Genomic DNA, 18,313 nt, shown 5'->3' with positions numbered 1-18,313 from the left:
GGTGATGTTTGCTACAGACCTCAATAAAGAGTGGAAATAGGCCGAGTGTGGTGACTCACGCCTGTACTCCCAACACTTTGGGAGGCCAAGGCAGGTGGATCACCTGAGGTCAGGAGTTTGAGACCAGCCTGGCCATCATGGTGAAACTCATCTCTATTAAAAATACAAAAAATTAGCTAGGCATGTTGGCGGGCACGTGTAATCCCAGCTATCTGGGAGGCTGAGGCAGGAGAATTACTTGAACCCAGAAGGCAGAGGTTGCAGTGAGCCGAGACTGTGCCATTGCAGTCTAGCCTGGGCAACAAGAGTGAAACTCCATCTCAAAAAAAAAACAGAGTGGAAATAAGCAGTTTTAGATCTGTAAAGAGTGGCCTAGGCAGAGGAAGAGCAAGTATGTGGACCATTTTAAAAATATATGCACAGCCTTTTATGATCATTCCTTTGAACGAATATATATACTTGGTATTAGTAATATACCAAGCAGATTGCTAAGAACAAGACAGGTACCATCCCTGCCTTCATAGGGCTCACAGCCTAGCAGAGGAGTTTGACATTTCACAAATGGCTTCAAGCAATTATTCAATTATCAGTCTGATGCTGGGGAGAGAAGAAAAACAGGCACTAGAAGAACACAGAATGGGTCAGCCTAACCTGGTGTGGCCAGACAGGAAAGAATTCCTTGAATAAATGATAATTATAGGAAAACTAAATAATAAGTAGCAAGGTGGGATGTAAACTTTCTGATAGTGGGAATCTTGTATTTGAAGAACTAAAGTGAACATGGCTAGAGCATATATAAGGGGACAAATGAGATAAGCCAGAAGAAACAGGGAGAAGAAGCAATCCAGCCAGTCAGCATATAGAATGGCAATTAGACACCTGTGACCTTCCAGCACCATTTGAAGAGGAAGAGTTATCTATAACCTAAAACTGCACACCTTTTATTTTACCACATTCTACAGTGACCACGGATCACCTTGAAATGGGTATCTTCCAACTGACTCAACTTCATATGACACCTTGGTTACAATTGCCAGATATCTGTTTGTGATGGTTAATATTGTATTAACTTGATTAAAGGATGCCTGGATAGCTGGTATTGTTTTTGGGTGTCTTTGTGAGGGTGTTACCAGAAGGGAGTTACATTTGAGTCAGTGGACTGGGAGAGGAAAACCTACCCTCAATGTGGGTGGGGCCATTCAATTGGTTGCCAGCACAGCTAGAACAAAGCAGGCAAAAGAAGGTGGGATAAGCTGGCCTGCTGAGTCTTCTGGCCATCATCTTTCTCCTGTGCTGGATGCTTACTCCTGTTCCTTCTGCCCTTGGACATCAGACAACAGGCTTTTCAGCCTTTGAAGGCTGCACTCTCAGCATCTCTACTTTTGAGGCTTTTGGACTCTACTTGAACCACTACTAGCTTCTTTCTTCCCCAGCTTGCAGACGGCCTATTGTGGGACTTCACCTTATAACTATGTGAGCCAATTCTCCCTAATAAATTATTTTTCATATATACGTATATCCTGTTACTTCTGTTCCTCTGGAGAACCCTAATGCACTGCTCAGTTCCCAAATGGTCAACACTATTACGTATTTTCTGCATTCATTCCTCAAAAGGGACAAATTCCAAGTCCTCTCATCACATCTACCAGTCTATCTGCATCTGTCTTCACCTACTCTTTCCTCCTGCCCCTATGGATGAACTACCCATATTCCCAGCCAAGGTCAACTTCAATACCACTAATGTAGTAGGTCCCATCTACTCTCACTTTACCACTGTCTTCTCACTGCGGAATCACCCTCATCAGCATAACAATGTGCTATTTTATTATCCATCTGAAGAAAAAAGTCAGTCTTAATGTAGAACTATTCAGCTACCTCCTCCCATTTCTCTACTCAATATGTATAAAAGTTCCTCCAAAAATCAGCCCTTCTATTCTTCGATCAATTCCAACAAGATTTTCATATCCACCACGCCCATCAAACACTGGTAATCTCACATTGCAAATGTTTATGTACAGTTCTCAGTCCTCACTTTTTAGAAATCCTAGGCAACATTTAACAGAATAGACATCTGTGACCTTCCAGCACCATTTGAAGAGGAAGAGTTAGCTATAACCTAAAACTGCACACCTCCTTTTATTTTGCCACATTCTACGATGACCATGGATCAGCTTGCATCTGATTCAGCACAATCAGAAAGTACTCTCTTCATTAAGTTTCTGGGATACTACCCTCTAATCCTTATGGCCACTCTTCTATCCTCTTACCTAATTCTTCCTCACCTCCTATAGCAAGTTGACTAAAGCACTAGATTAGTTACTCAAACTTATCTCATTGCAAAGTTTCTGACAAGCTCAATATCTGATATTCAATAACTATTTACTCAAATGGGCAAACAAATGACAGTAAAATTATGTAAGTACAGCAGTATTTCCAAAACATGAAAACCAGAAGCAATCCAGTAATATTAATGAAAATACTTGATTTTTAAGTTACTTACTTTTAACTAAAATTTTGATTAACAAAATGTCTAAGGAGCTGTACAGATAACTTACATCTGAAACTGCTGTTCTTAAAAAGACTGGCTTATAAGACAGGCCCTCAGCCAGCATCTGGGAATTAACTGATAAGGGCAAGTCACTGTGCCTGCCTAGACTGTAGGTATCAACAATATGATTTATGCTGAACACCAGCTTTCCTTCTTGAAATCTGGAATTTTTGTATGTGCCAAGCAGAGGATATCCACATGACCAATCCAACACCCTCGGCACTGTGTCTCCAACAGGAGAGCATAAATGTCAATTTGCTGCATTTTCATTGCTGGAAAGAAAGTGTGTTTTGCATGATCCTTCAGGAGAGGGAGGGAAGAGAGCATCTAGAAGCCTGCAAATGGATTCCTAAAGATTCTGCCTGTGTGTCTCTCTTCTGATCCAGCTGTATAACCTTAATACTTCATTGTAATAAGTCTTAGCCTTGAGTATAACTATACGCTCAGTCCCATAAGTTCTGGAAATTTTCCAAATATGGAGGTTGTTTGGGGAACCCAACATAACAACAGCTTATTCAAAGAGCCTGAATTCTTACCTGCTGATATGCTTCATAAATCACATCAAATAGAAAAGCTTGGGGCATTTCACTTGCTCTGTGTCTGGCACGTTCTAGCGAGTGGTCTAAGCAACCATCAGCAGATGGACTGATGACAGTAGATACAAGAGGTCGAATGGCTCCTGCTGCCTAAAGAACAAACAGGCAAAGAATATATTATTTCACCTACAAGCTATTTTAAAGTGAAGTTCTGAATTCAATATCTCACTTTTGATAGATCTTATTCATACCTTCAACAAATTACCTTAAGAAAACATCTGAACAAGTGTGATTGGTTCACAAATGGTTATTTCAGATAAAAAAAAAATCAATTTTATAGTATTACAGTTGCATACATTAAGGTGAAATTTTTCTTCATTATAGGTTCAAAATCCTTCTGATCACAGGCCATTGAGGTCAACACTTAAAAAAAAAAGATGCTAAGATCCAACTGGGTATTCCCTGAAGATGAAGGAGGCAGAGAAAGACTATCATGAAATAATTGATATGGATTGCAAATGAATATTAATATACCCTCAGGAGATTTACATATTAGATACTTAAGGAAATAAACAAGTTCTTCAAGATCCCCTAGATGAGACTCAACAATCCAAACAATGTGGGTTGCTCTAATTTGTGTCTTGCTTTAATTCATGAGGAAAAACAGTTCCTTTCAAACACAGTCTCCATGCAATGCTTCCTCAGGCAATACCCACTGACTTCAATTGCTATGATGAAAGCTGTCTTATTAATAGTTGCATCTGAACTTTAGAAGAGACATTTCATGTCTGACAATTTTTCCCTTTATCTTTAATGGAGTCTCATTGTAATACAGTTTTGAAGGCCATTACCAAAACAACTGCCTTAGTGAAACTGCTTTAAAACACAGTTCAATGGTGGGCAGTTAACCAAACCTTATATGATCTCCAAAACATCCTTTCTTACACACAATTGCTACATGGGGATTGCAGCATATGAAATTAGTGCACAAATAAAACAAGTGTCTTCTTGATGAGACCAACATCTGAATAAGATAAATAGTCCACATACTGGTTTGCAAAAGCCAAGGAATTGGCTGAAAAGCAAAGTGAATAGCCAAATAGACAGTTTATAAAATGTGTCACCCCTTCCAGTGCCTCAAGTGGAAATTTGGAACCTAACCATAAAAGCAAAAATGAGGACACAGGGTGACAAAGAGGAAGCGGTATCCAAGTAGGTGAAGGGTAGGTCAACTGGTCAAGCTCAATACCTATCAGTAGGGCTAGAAGATAAGAAGGAAATGCGTGTACACACAAACATGTATGCTGCTTTCAGAAAAAAGATTCTGCTGAAACTGTATATTTTTGGAATTCTATACCAGGGCAATGTTAAAAAATGCTTAAGAGAACATGAGACATCCAAAATGCCAATGCAAGGGGCTCTGCAGACTCTCTCATCATTGAAACTAGCAAAAAGTATTTTAAGAACCATTAAAAGCCTCTGAAAATTGTCCTAAGGACATTCAGCAAATGAAGAAACATTTATTCGAGAAAATCTACTAAATTTTGGTAAGAACAGACTGTGGTATGCGAGCCATGACCGATTTCTTCTTCTATCCCCCAGCCAGCTCAGTGTAATGGCTAAAAAGATAGGGCCTCCTCACCCCAAGTTCCCAGTATGAAGGGCAGACTGCCAGCATTTCCTATGCCCCTCAACACTATGGCACAGAGGCTAAAATCTATGCAAGTGTGGCCCACGAGGTTGAGGCCCACCTCTTTCACATAGTTCCCACCCATGCCCCCAGAATATTGGGGCCCTGATCAGTCTTCTTCCAGCTCACACATACGGCAATTTTCATACCAGGGGAAATAAAAGACTAGAGTCTTGTACTGCCCCCATGTAGGTCAGAGTAGCGATTTTACTCCCAAAAAATTAGTGCACTGTGCCCACCCACGGTTTCAAAGCAGTGATGTGGTGATTTTTCACAAGTAGAAGACAAAGGATGTGAGAGTAGAGAGCTATGAAGCACTCCCAAAGGGAACTCGCTTTATTTGGAAATTCAAACCTAAGTGTACTCTCAAAAGAGATCATCATGGTAAGCAATTAAAAGAATACTGGAGATACATGAGCGCAAAAAGCTAAACTGTCGGACAGCCAGTTTACCAGTGAAAGCCAGGGGAAAACACAGCTAACAAAAGCTCTCCTGGGATTAGGAACAAACCTCCAATACTGGCCTCAAAAACTACCCCTGCAAAGGGGCTAGAATTTAACTGAGACTACAAGGGATATATGCTCAAGGCATTATCAAAAATAAAGGTGAGCATTAGCACACAATGAGTGAAGCTTAACAGCTAGGTGAGATATCAAAGGCAGACAATATAATAGAGATCAGGGAAGGAGACAGTCAAAGAGAGCCCCCACTGAAACCACTATCATTCCAGGATGACTATATAATACTCAAGTGTCCACCCTCTGAAAAAGCAACATCAGAAGCTTTTCCCTGTGAAAGTAAAAGACATCACTAAAATAGGCCAGCCAAGTCATAAACAAATAGGCAAACAAGTCATGCATCCAAATAGGAAAGTGATAGCCTCCAAAGATAGGGTGGGAGGGGAAGGGCAGGCAAGAGGAACTGCCTATGAGAAGGCCCTGCCCATATATCAAACTTAGCAGATAAAGACCTCAAATCAGAATCAGCTACTATAAATATGTTCAAAGAACTAGAGGAAATTACACTCAAAAGTAGTAAGGCAAGGTATGACAATATCACTAATGTTAAGCAGTTTAAAAATACAGAAATTCTGGAATTGAAAAGTATAACTATAATGAACATTTATAAAGGAGCTCAGTGACAAGCTTGGACTGGAGAGGAATCAATGAACTCACACTTAAATAAATAGAGGTAATACAATCCAAACAACAGAGAAAAAAGGATGAAGATAAATGAACAGAGCCTCAGAATAAAGAACACCATTAAGTACACAACAATTTTGTATTGGGAGTACCAAAAGGAAAGACGAGAAAGAAGCAGAAAAAAAAAAAAAAATTCAAGGAAATGACTGGTAACCTCCCAAAATAAAGGAAAAATTAGTCGTCAAGAAGCTCAATGAACTCCAAAGTAGAAAAATCAGAAAAAAATCTACATCTAGACACATCATAGTGAAAGTGCTGAAAACCAAAGTCAAGGAAAAAATCTTGAAAGTAGCTTGAGAAAAATGATTAGTAAGAGAACATCAATATTAACAAGTGACTTATCAGAAACAATAAAAGTTAGAAGGCAGTGGGGTAATAGTCACTAGAAGTAAAAATCTCTCATATCCAGCAAAACCAATATTTCACACATGAAAGCAAAATGAAAACACTTCCACAGAAACACAGAATTATTTGCTAACAGATTCATCTTAGAAAAAAATAGCAACAAATGTTCAGCCTGAAGGAAATCAACCCGAGACAGCAATTCTAATTCACATTAAAAACAAAGTGTACCAGTAAAGATAATGTAAGTATAAAAGACATTATATAAAAGTATAAAAGATTTTTCTTTATATACTGGTTTTAAAAGCAATTATGGAATGTGAGAGTTCCCTGACCCCCTCACAGGACCTGAAACAGGGGTGTGGCTTATCTGTTTGGCTGCCACACACTCAAACCCCTTATGGGATGTGGAGCACCCAGATGGGCAGGTGCAATAGCCAAAGCAAGTGCTTTTGGGCTTCAGCCCCACAGTAGCATCTAGGGGTGGGTACCCATGACTCCCAAAGTCCCAGTGGGCATTCACATTACAGTGCTTCTTTAGCTCTGTCGTCCACAGACAGCTTAAGTGTTAACCAGCTCAGTGCCCTCCTGGTATCCAGGTACTTGTCCAGCGTCCAGGAAGAATCAGATCAAACATGAACTTGAAGGATGGTGAACGTGGGGGTTTTATTGAGTGGTGGAGGTGGCTCTCAGTAGGATGGATGGGAAGCTAAAAGGGGGATGGGGTGGGAAGATGATCTTCCCCTGGAGTTTGGCTATCCAGCAGTCAATCTTCTCTCCCGCCATCCCCAGCTGAACTCCTCTCAACGTTCAGATGCTCTTTCTCTTCTCTCCTTCTCTGCTGCACCATTCTGCCATTCTGCTGCTCTTCTGTCTGTCTGCTCTTCTTCTCATGGAGCCTGGGGTTTTGGGCTTATGTGGGTACAGGACAGGGAGGGTGTGGCAGGGCAAAAGGCAACATTTGGGTGTGAAAACAGGAAAGTCTATTCCCATTTAGGGCCATGAGTTTCCAGGCTTGAAGATGGGGCCTTTGCCAGGGAAGAGCCTTCTTCTACCCAGTATTTCCTTGCCTCCTGTCTGTATAAATTATATTAAACAATAGATACATAGTTAACTGATTAATCTATAACATATTGAACTGTGTATATTTGATGAAAACAGCAAAAAGGAGGTGGATAGGAATAAAGGTGTACTGGATTAAGGAAATGATACCAGATGGCAACTTGTACCCACAGTAACAAATTAATTAAAAATGACAGGCAAGGAAGTTAATACAACAAACTCTATAAATACATACTTGCAGCTGGGTACAGTGGCTCACACGTGTAATCCCAGCACTCTGGGATGGAGAGGCGGGCAAATCACTTGAAGTAAGGAGTTTGAGACTAGTCTGGCCAACGTGGGGAATCCCTGACTCTACTAAAAATACAAAAATTAGCAGGGTGTGGTGGTGAATGCCTGTAGTCCCAGCTACTTGGAAGGGTGAGGCAGGAGAATTACTTGAACCCCAGGAAGCAGAGGTTACAGTGAGCTGAGATCATGCCACTGCACTCCAGCCTGGGCAATAGAGACTGTCTCAAAAAATTTGTTTTAATTTAAAATTTTAAAAAGTACATACACACACACATATATACACACACACACACTTGCTTACCTTTCATCTTCTATAGACAGCAAAATATAAACTAATAATTATTAGGTTGGTGCAAAAGTAATTGCAGTTTTTACCATTACTTTCAATGGCAAAAAATAAAATGGATTGTTGGGTTTCTTACATAGATATAATATGCATAATAACAGTATAAAAAAGGAAAATAGTAGAGCCACGTAATTTTTAAATGTCTCACTGGAATTAAGGTAGTACATTCTGAAGCAAATAAATGTTTGCATGTATACTGTAGGCCCCAGAGCAACCACTAACTTAAAAAAAATTAGAGAATATAAAGGAATTAAAGTATTACAGTAAAAATATTCACTTACTACAAAAGAAAGCAATAAGAGACATATGAAAAAACTAAGCTAGCAGACAAATCTAATTATATATTAAAACGAATGGATCAAAAGGCAACAATTGTCAAACTGTCTACAAGAGACAACTATGATTCAAAGACACAAATAGGTTGCATTTAAAAGATGTCCAAAATACAAGCAAAAGCGAACAAAGCTGAAGACATAAACAATCCAACAATAGTTACAAACATCAATATTCTACTTTCGATCGCGGCTGGAACTAGGCAGATCAATATGGAAACAAAAGACTTGAAAAATACTATAAACCAAATAAGCCTAACAGACATCTATTGAACATACCACCCAACAACAGCAGAATACCTATTTCAAGTGCACATGGAGCATTCTCTAGAACAGACCATATGCTGCATCATAAAACAAGTTTTAAGAGGATCAAAATCATACCAAGTATAGTCTCTTAGAAAAGAATAAAATTAGACACAAAGTTGGAAACTTACTTATTCTTTTCTTTCCTTGGCGGTGGGGGAGGCAGGGTCTTACTCTGTCCCCCCAGGCTGGAGTACAGTGGCACAATCACTGCTCACTACTGCTTCAGCTTCCTGGGCTCAAGCAACCTGCCAGTCTCAGCCTCCCATGTAGCGGGGATTACAGGCATGTGCCACTCCACCTAGCTAATATTTGATAGACACAGGGTTTCACCATGTTGCTCAGGCTGGTCTCAAACTTCTGGGTTCAAGCAATCTGCCTGCCTTGGGGTACCCAAGTGCTGGCATGAGCAACCATGCCTAGTCAAAGTTGGGAATTTAAAGTATGTGGAAAATGAACAATACTAAAAAAAAAAAAATTAATCAAAGAAACCAGTAGCAAACTTGAAAATACTTTTCAATGAAAACACAAACAATATGAAAATTTATGGGATACAGTTAAAGTAGCCCTTTGAGAAAAAGTGTAACTGTGAATGCCTATATAAAAAGATTCTAGACAAGTGTAATTTTTCACCTTAAGACAATGGGGGGAAAAAGAAATAAAATTAGAACAGACAAAGAGTAAACAAAGAAATAAATTAGAGAAAAGAAAAAGAATAAAAGCCAAACATGGTTCTTTTATAAAATAACAGTTGCGGCTGGGCACGGTGGCTCATGCCTGTAATCCCAGCACTTTGGAAGGCCAAGGAAGGTGGGTAACTTGAGGTCAGGAGTTTGAGACCAGTCTAGCCAATATGGTAAAATCCTATCTCTATTAAAAAATACAAAAAATTAGGCAGGCATGGTGGTGCATGGTTGTAATCCCAGTTACACAGGAGGGTGAGGCAAGGGAAGCACTAGAACCCAAGAGGCAGCGGATGCAGTGAGCCGAGATGGCGCCACTGCACTCCAGCCTGGACAACAGAGCAAGACTCCATCTCAAACCAACAAAAACAGTTCACAACCTTTGAACGAAAAAAATGCAAATTAGTAAAATCGGAAAGTAGTGACATTTCTATCAACCTCAGAGAAATAAAAAGGAATACAAACCACAAACTATATTCCAACAAATTAGAAAAGTGATAAAATTAACAAATTCCTAGAAAGACAATTAGCCAAAATTAACTTGATAATAGAAAGTCTGAATAGACCTATAAAAAGGAAATTGAATTAGTAATTTAGAAACTTTTCACAAAGAAAAGCCAAGATCCGGAAGGCTCCACTGGTTGTGCCAAAAATTTAAAGAACAGTTAATACTAATTCTTCAAACTTTTCCAAAAAAATAGAGAATGCTTCCCAACTCATTCTGTAAGACCAGTGTTATCCTAATACCAAAAACAAAGACAGCACAAGAAAAGAAAGCCAATTAGGGATGTTGGTTTGTAAACAATGCAAAAACAGATGCAAAAATTCTCAACAAGATACTTACAAACCCAATTCAGCAACATATAAAAAAGCATTATACACCATGACCAAGTGGGATTTATCCCAGGAATACCAGGTTGGTTCAACGTATCAAAAAAATATATAGTCAATGTAATACACCATGTTAATAGAATAAAGGACAAACACATGAACATGTCAACAGGTGCATAGAACTCATCTGACAAAATCTAGCACTCCTTTGTGAGAAAAGCACAAAAATTATAAATAGAAGAGATCTTGTTCAACCTGAAAAAGAGTGTCTGTGAAAAATCCACAGTTAAGATCATGCTTACTGGTAAAATATTGAGTGTTTTCCCTTTATGATCAAGAGTAAGCAAGGAAATCCACCGTTGCCATTTCCAGTAAACATTGTAATGGGAGTCCTAGCTAGGATAATTAGGCAAGAAAATGTAATAAGTTATCCAAAAGAAGTAAAGCTATCTCTATTTGCAGATAGCATGATCCTTATATACAAGATACCAATGAAGTGTCTTCTAACTATTAGAAGAAGCAAGTTGTCAGCAAGGATACAGAGAACAAGCTTAGTATACCAAAAAAAAAAAAAAAAAAATCAGTTTATTGCTAGTATACAGAAATACAACAACCCAAAAATGAAATTTAAAAAAATTCACTCACAAAAGCATTGAGAAGATCACTTAAGAGTAAATTTAATGAAGATGTTCAGAAGTTACTACAAAAACTCCAAAAAAAAATTGGCTTCTAATGGCCAATGTCCCTACTTAGCTACTTTTACCCATTCCCTCTCAAATACTTCTCCACATTTAGTATTCTTTCTGTCCTGCCTCCTCAATTTCCAGTCTTCCATTTAATTATGCTCATTAATATACAAGTATGCCATAACTTCTGCCATCATTAAATCAATTCTTTTAATATATATCTTCTTCCAGCTAATAACAAGTTTCTTCACACAAGTATAAAGCCCAACTCTGAATTATCTGTATAAGAGCACATCTCCAATTTCTGTCTTCCTATGCTTTCTGCAATCTATTTCAATCAGGCCGTTATCGCCACACCACCACAAAAATACATTTAACCATTGTCACCAATGACCCCCACATTGCCAAATCCAATTAATAGTTCTTAGTCTTCTTGAGTGTTTGTTCACTTAGTTTTCAAAAATCATTCTCAACCACACCCTCTCATCTGCCCACACTAACTCCTAGGTCCTTACTTTCTCAGACTGTAAATGGTAAAATATTCCAGAGCTGCATCCTCACACTTCTCTATTGTTAAATGGTAAAAAAAACTTAGACAAGTTTGCATTTTAATCGAGCTTGAGCAAACAAAACCAGCAAAACAAAAATGACTTGTGAATCGCACAGCCCTCCAAACTGGAGCAGTTTTGGAGAACTCCAATAACATAATCTGACAGCATTTACAGGAAATGGAAGTGCTGTGTAAAGATGACTTAATAGGTTACAGCTTAATTGGTTACAGGTCCTCCTGCAATTAACTAATGCTCAACTATTGTAGTTAAACTCTCTATTGGTTTGGTCTGTTAGGCTTAGTCCAGGAGCCTAATGCAAGTCAATGGCCTCCTATAAATTTTATGTAACACTATCTACACTCATTCTATTAATGACCACATGAAGTCCCATGACTTTAAACACCATCTACATGAAAACTTCCAAACCTATAATCCAGCCCAGAGTTCTTTTGAATTCTGGATTTGCACTTCCAAATGTCTGTTTAACATTTCCACTTAGTTCAAAACGCATACCTCAACTGCAACAAATTGAACTCAAAGTTCTGGTTTTACCCACTCCACAGCCTCCAAACCTGCTCCTACAGACGGTCATCTATGCAAACATTAACTCTATTCTTCTAGTTATTCTTGCCCAAAATCTTGAACGCTGTCCTTGATTTCTCCCCGACTCTCACAATTCAGTCCATCAGTAATCCAGTTCCTGTCAGCTTCAAAGAATTCCAGATCTGCCACTTCTCACTGTCTCCACTATCCGTGTCTAAGCCACCCATCCTCCCTCTGAGATTACTCCAAGAGCCTCCCAATTGGTATCTCCTTCACTCTTGTCCTTCCACAGCCTATTCTTCACAAAGCAATAGAACAAACCTGTTCATGACGAGTTATATCATGTCTCTCTTCTGTTCAAAATGTTCCAAGAGCTTTCCATCTCAAATAACTAGTCAAGTTCCTTCTATTTAATTCAATGTAAATAATGTTAAAAAATTCAGTTCCTCATTTCCACTAGGAGCATTTTAAGTACTCAATAGCCACATGTGACTAGTAGCTTAAGTACTAGATAGTGGAGTTAGACTGTTTCCATCACTGCAGAATGTTTTACTGGACAGCAGTGCCCTAGAATGTTCACTCCATGGCTGCTGTCTCTCCAGCACCTAGAAAAGTGCCTCATACATAGCATGCACTCAGTAAATACTGAATCAGTGTTGTAGGTCTTAGAGATACTGATCAGGCCACACAAAGAAGTCAAAGTGTCACTTGGTAATACACATATGTCTTCACGATATTTTACACAGCAGCAGCATCTGAAGAAATTTCAAGATGAGGTCAAATCAAATTCCATTCCCTCACTAAGACACCTATCTTGCTTGATAGAAGCACCCTGTATTTGTAGTGCATGAACAATAATGCAAGTCTCATTCATGCCACTTAATAGCTGTGTTATTTGGAACAAGTTCATCTCTGCTTAATTAATATTCTTTTCTATGAAATGAAAAATTTTGACCAGGTATTTTATTTCAGGCACCTCCAGCTGTAGTACTATAATATTTTATGAGGAAAGCCTCCACATGTCAAAACTTCCAATCCAACAATTCACACTAAGTTGTCTCAATAGTCATCATACCCCTACAGAGTAATAGTTATGTGGTGGCGGCTTCCAAAACCAAAATAGAAATGTCAGCCTGACAAAATGGCAGAATATTGTGAAATCATCCAGAAAACTCCACAATATACCATCACCCATGCAGAAAACATCCATCTCAGTAGAGCGCATGGGCAAACAGTAGCCTTAGATTCTTCATATTTTTGTCCTACTTTCACACAGTTATCTAGTTCATATGATAGATTTACATTATCTGAAAGAGCTTGACAACTATATTCTAAGCACTATGCTCCGCATAATGAGGAATACGCAAAATGCAATCCTTGCTCTGAAAGGGTTCAGTTTCGGTGAGAGGGAGAGGGTAGATGCATTCCTTCCAGAGACCAGTTATTAGATGCTAAAGTGCTACAAATACACTATGAACTCATTTCCCTCATTTCAGTCACTTGATGAACATAAGCCATTAATAAATTGTTTTTGATATTTTAATCTCAGTTCCTAGTATGAAAACTTCCTAATAGTTTCTCAATACTATATTCACTCATTTTTATAACTTTTAAAGAATTACGTAGTTTAAATAAAAACTTGAACACCCTCTCATACACCCAGCCTCCTCCCCTACCCAAAAAACAGTGAAAAGCAGACAGGCTCACAATATTCTCTTTCCACCTGGATACTCCAAGTAAGAATCTCTTAATTACTCCATCTTTTCTCTAAAAAGTATTCTTGTACTTCTTTAAACATTTCTTGACCACTTTTTTTGTACTATGTATAAAGAAAGAATCCTGTTTTAAGGATTTCAACAAATAAGATAGAATTGTTCTTCTCAAGGATCTTAAACTCTCATGAACACGACAGATTAGCAAAGCAACAACTATAAGATACAGTAATGCAAAATATTGGGGGTGGAGAGTCTGAGTTCCAGATCAAGGTGGGAGCCTCTAACTTGCTGAAGTGGTTCTCAAATACTTGCTGGATAGATAAGTGATTGAACAAACTACTTCTTAGGAAACATTAAAAATTACCTAATAGTTTAGAATGCATATATACACAGCAATATTAATATAAGAAAATTAAACAACAGAAGTGGTTTAAGAAGTATACTTAAGAACAGTAGGGAAAGGGACTTGATCTAGCAGTATGAAAAGTTACTATTAGAGAGCTGTCTCAATAGTGACTAAGACAGGGTACAAAAACAGACCGACAGCATGGAAGAGAGTCCCAACAGACCCATGCTTACATAGAAATTCAATATATGACAGAAGTGGCAGTGCAGGTCAGTGGAGAAGGGGATAATTATTCAACAAATGGTGCTAGGCAAAGAGTTACCTTTGTAGCAAAAGACAAAAGTGAAATCAATCCTTACTCCATCTGTAAACTCCAGAAAGAGATGGCAATGTAAAATTCAAAACTATAACACATTTTTTTAAAATGGTGAATATCTTCATGACTTCAGTGTAAGAAAAAAATTCTTAAACCAGGCAAAAACAAAAACCATTAATGAAGACATTAGTGATTTTAAGTATATTAAGATAAAAAATGCTTATTTATAACAACATCTTGTGACTTATAATTATTCCAGATGGAAGAAAATAGTTATAAAATACAGCATACACTGGCCAAAGTATTAGCGTCCAGAATATGTAACTCCTACAAGTCAAAAGCTTAAAAATAAAAATAGGGTAAATTCTTACACGGGCATTTCAATAATATTTAAAGCCCATGAATATAACAAGATGCCCAACCTATTAACAAAACGCTAAATTTAAACCACAAAGAGAAAGTATTTTCCAGTAAATAGATTGGAGGGAAGTCTTATATCAAGTAGTGGTGAGGACTAGGGCAACCTGAACTTGTTATACATTACTGATGAGTATAATTCAAGACAAGTTTGGAAAATAATTTGGCATCATCTAGTAAAACTGATAACCAACATATGTCAGAACTGTAGAGAAATCCCTGCACATGGGCACAAGATATATAATAATGTCCATACTAGTAATGTTTACATCAGCAAAAACATGAGAAAACAAATGCCCATCATCTGTAAAATGAATTATGGCATATACAGTAGTGATTATGAACAAACTATAGCTGCATAGACTTATATGAATGCATTTCCCCAAATATACTATGCAAAGTAACTATGCTGTCAAAATATATGCCAAGCATGTTTAAAAATCATATAAACATAGCCAAAACATTCTTTAGGAAAAGATGTTACACAACTAAAGAGAAAAGCAAGACAACGAGAAAAACAAAGTTTGGGTAATGTTTATTCATTGGGGGGATTAGATAAGACTTGGGAGCAGATAGTTTCAATGTGACTGGTGATGATCTAATTATACCAGTAGTAGACACAGAGGTGTCCAAAGTTCTTCAGTAGTTTTTTAAAATTCAACATGTGTATTCATGGGGTCCCATCTTGATTACCAAAAACTAAAGAGCAGAAACCATCCATATTTCAGATAAAATTATGGCAGGATTGGTAAATTCCACAAATTACTGGGTTCGTCTGTGAAAGCCAGAATATCAGATGGGAAAGTAATACAACAAGAAGAGAGATCAAAGCACAAGGTGACAAAAAGCTTCAGACATCTTAAACTAAAGGCCCATGAAAACGGATCACAAGTGAAAATAACTTCTTGGCTGACTCCATCACTTGCCTTGCCATCTGCTACAAACAGATACAGAAAATGCTAATGTTAAAATTCCACAGCTGTCTTCATGTAAGAGACCTCTGTTCACAAACGAACATGCAATGAATCCTCAATTTTGTGATGTTTTCTGAAATTCAAAGTATCAAAATTATGACAAGTATAAACAAGCTGGTTAGTGGCCTGCAAGGCACAGCTACCTGGGAAGCTTGTTGTAGGAGGCATCCTTCCCGAGTTATCAAGTACAAATGTCTCCTCAAGTATTAGTAATAGGCCCTGAATGGAAGCTTAACAGTTCAGCACCAACCTCAGTGATTACTTGTCTCTCAAGCTAATCTATCACCATATTTCCACATGTCACTGCATGGAAATCATTGATACAAATCATAAAATGTGGAATAATAAACCCCACCTCTACTGTTTGCTTTATTGTATAATACTATGATGCATCCATACAGCAGGCACTAACATGCATTTCTCCTCAGGCAACTACATTCTAGCTAATTACAACAATGTACAACAGAAATCCTCCAACCATGTAATTTTGATTTTAGTTAGGCAAGTTGTCTTAATTGAAAGGTTTAATCAGTGTTTGCAGAACGGCATCTCCAAAGCTAATCGTTGGGAATTATAAGATTGAATATTTAACATTTTTAATCATAAAATACTTCCAATCTCCTTCTGACAAACAAATTGAACTGATACAATTTGCCCAATATAGAAATAGAGGTATCTTAGAAAAATCTCTATTCATATTACTGTAATACACCACTAAAAGTGGATATGCAGCAAAAAAGAATAGAGAGGCCTTTGTTTTACATGCTACCTATAAATTCCTAAGATTTCAATAGTACCATTTACCCTAATTATGACATGATTGGGAATATGCATGTTAAACACTATTTCATGTTAAACCATAGATACACCCATCTGTCTTTGACCTACCCTTTCCCCAACTTCCTTTGAAGGTAATTCATAGAGCAGAAACACAGAAGTGGGTAATTTGAAATCATTAAAGCAAAGCAAAGCTTTTTCACATAGTAGTTCTTTAGCATCAAAAATAGATCAAGTTCCACCTCATTCCCATAGCACTCCAGAGAATAAGTCAGTCCTTGCTCCAGGCAATTTACCCTTTGTCGAAATAAACCTGGATTTCTTCATGAATCAGAACTCACTGCTTTCTCACAAGTAAAACTTCTTTAGATCTAGGATTTAAACCAGTATCAAAGTTTCTCTAGGAGACAATGCTACGGTATCCAATAAGCCAGGAAAAAAACATTGTCTGATTCCCACGCAGAAACCAGGAAAAACCATTATCTTACCCCCACACATGAATAAACTCTGACCAGAAGTATATTGATCACAATAGACAAGTAGAAGACATTGTTAGCCATGGTAAATCCTACTTAATATCACATTTCCAAACGCAGAGTTCAAAAATCTACCAACTGATCAAGGAAATGAAAATCAAAACCACAATGTGATAACACCTTACTCCTGTAAGAATGACCAAACCCAAAACCTCAAAAAAAACAGATGTTGGTGTGGATGTGGTAAAAACAGAATGCTTCTACACTGCCAATGAGAAAGTAAAGTAGCACAACCACTGTGGAAAACGGTGTGGTGAGGAGATTCCTTTAAAAACTAAAAGTCAAACTAACATTCGATCCAGCTATCCCACTACTGGGTATCTACTCTGAGAAAAAGAAGTCATTATATGAAAACGATACTTGCACATGCACATACGTAGCAGCACAACTTGCAACTGCAAAAATATGGAACCATCCCAGATACCCACCAATGAGTGCATACAGAAAACTGTGATGTATGATGGAATACATATGTATGACACACATGTGACAAAACATATGACATACGTATGAAGGAAGACATGTGTAACATGCCTGTAACTGAAGACATATGGCACATGTGAGGGAATACATGCTATATGTAACAAATGTAACAGAAGACATGAGATGAGATTAAAAGCATGTGTGATATGACAAAAAACATGTATGACACATGTGAAAAAAGACAAATGTGACGTGTAATTAAATGACATGACACAAAAGACATGTGTGACACTGGTGACACATGTGACACATTACTGAACTGGAACACATGCAAAACGAGTGCTATAAGAAATGTGTAACACATGGGACACATGAAACAAAAAACACGTGATGTGGAAGACACATGTGAAATACACAGACACATAACTGACATGTCAGAGACATGTCTGACACATTACTGACACATAAACAACACATGACACGTTATCAAAATGTGATGGACGTGTGACACAACTGACATGTGATAAAAACATGTAACTAACATGTGCATGAAATATGACCAACAGGAGACATGGAGACAAGCGTGACACATGACATGTAACTAACACGTGATAGACACGTGTGACATGACCAACACATAACACGTGTGACACGTGACATGACTGGCACGTGTGATACGACAGACACGTGACATGTGACTCGTGGCTGACATGTAACAGACATGACCGATACAACATGTGAACATGTGACATGAACACAACATGATTGACAATCGAAATGTGACTAACATGACCAATGTGACCGACAAGCGAGACACACATGTGACAGGTGAAGTGTCTGACACATGACACGTGTGTAAC

At 38.0% G+C, this 18,313-nt stretch overlaps 1 protein-coding gene across 2 annotated transcripts in view; it reads right to left on the bottom strand.

Annotated features, from left to right (window-relative positions):
* Positions 1–18,313, bottom strand: part of ISPD (isoprenoid synthase domain containing) — a 334,494-nt gene that overhangs the window by 292,671 nt on the left and 23,510 nt on the right. Inside the window, exon 3 of one of the 2 annotated variants that reach the window (XM_011983950.1) lies at positions 3,085–3,234. The exons of the other annotated variant lie outside the window; for it this stretch is intronic. Within the exon in view, the coding sequence (XP_011839340.1) occupies positions 3,085–3,234 (150 nt within the window). The remainder of the gene's footprint in view (positions 1–3,084; positions 3,235–18,313) is intronic. 2 annotated transcript variants of the gene reach the window in all.

Source organism: Mandrillus leucophaeus, unplaced genomic scaffold, assembly GCF_000951045.1.
Source record: "Mandrillus leucophaeus isolate KB7577 unplaced genomic scaffold, Mleu.le_1.0 Scaffold258, whole genome shotgun sequence".
In the NCBI taxonomy this organism is placed as follows: domain Eukaryota; kingdom Metazoa; phylum Chordata; class Mammalia; order Primates; family Cercopithecidae; genus Mandrillus; species Mandrillus leucophaeus.
Note: the sequence above shows the minus strand (reverse complement) of the source record. Positions and strands in the feature narration are given on the sequence as shown.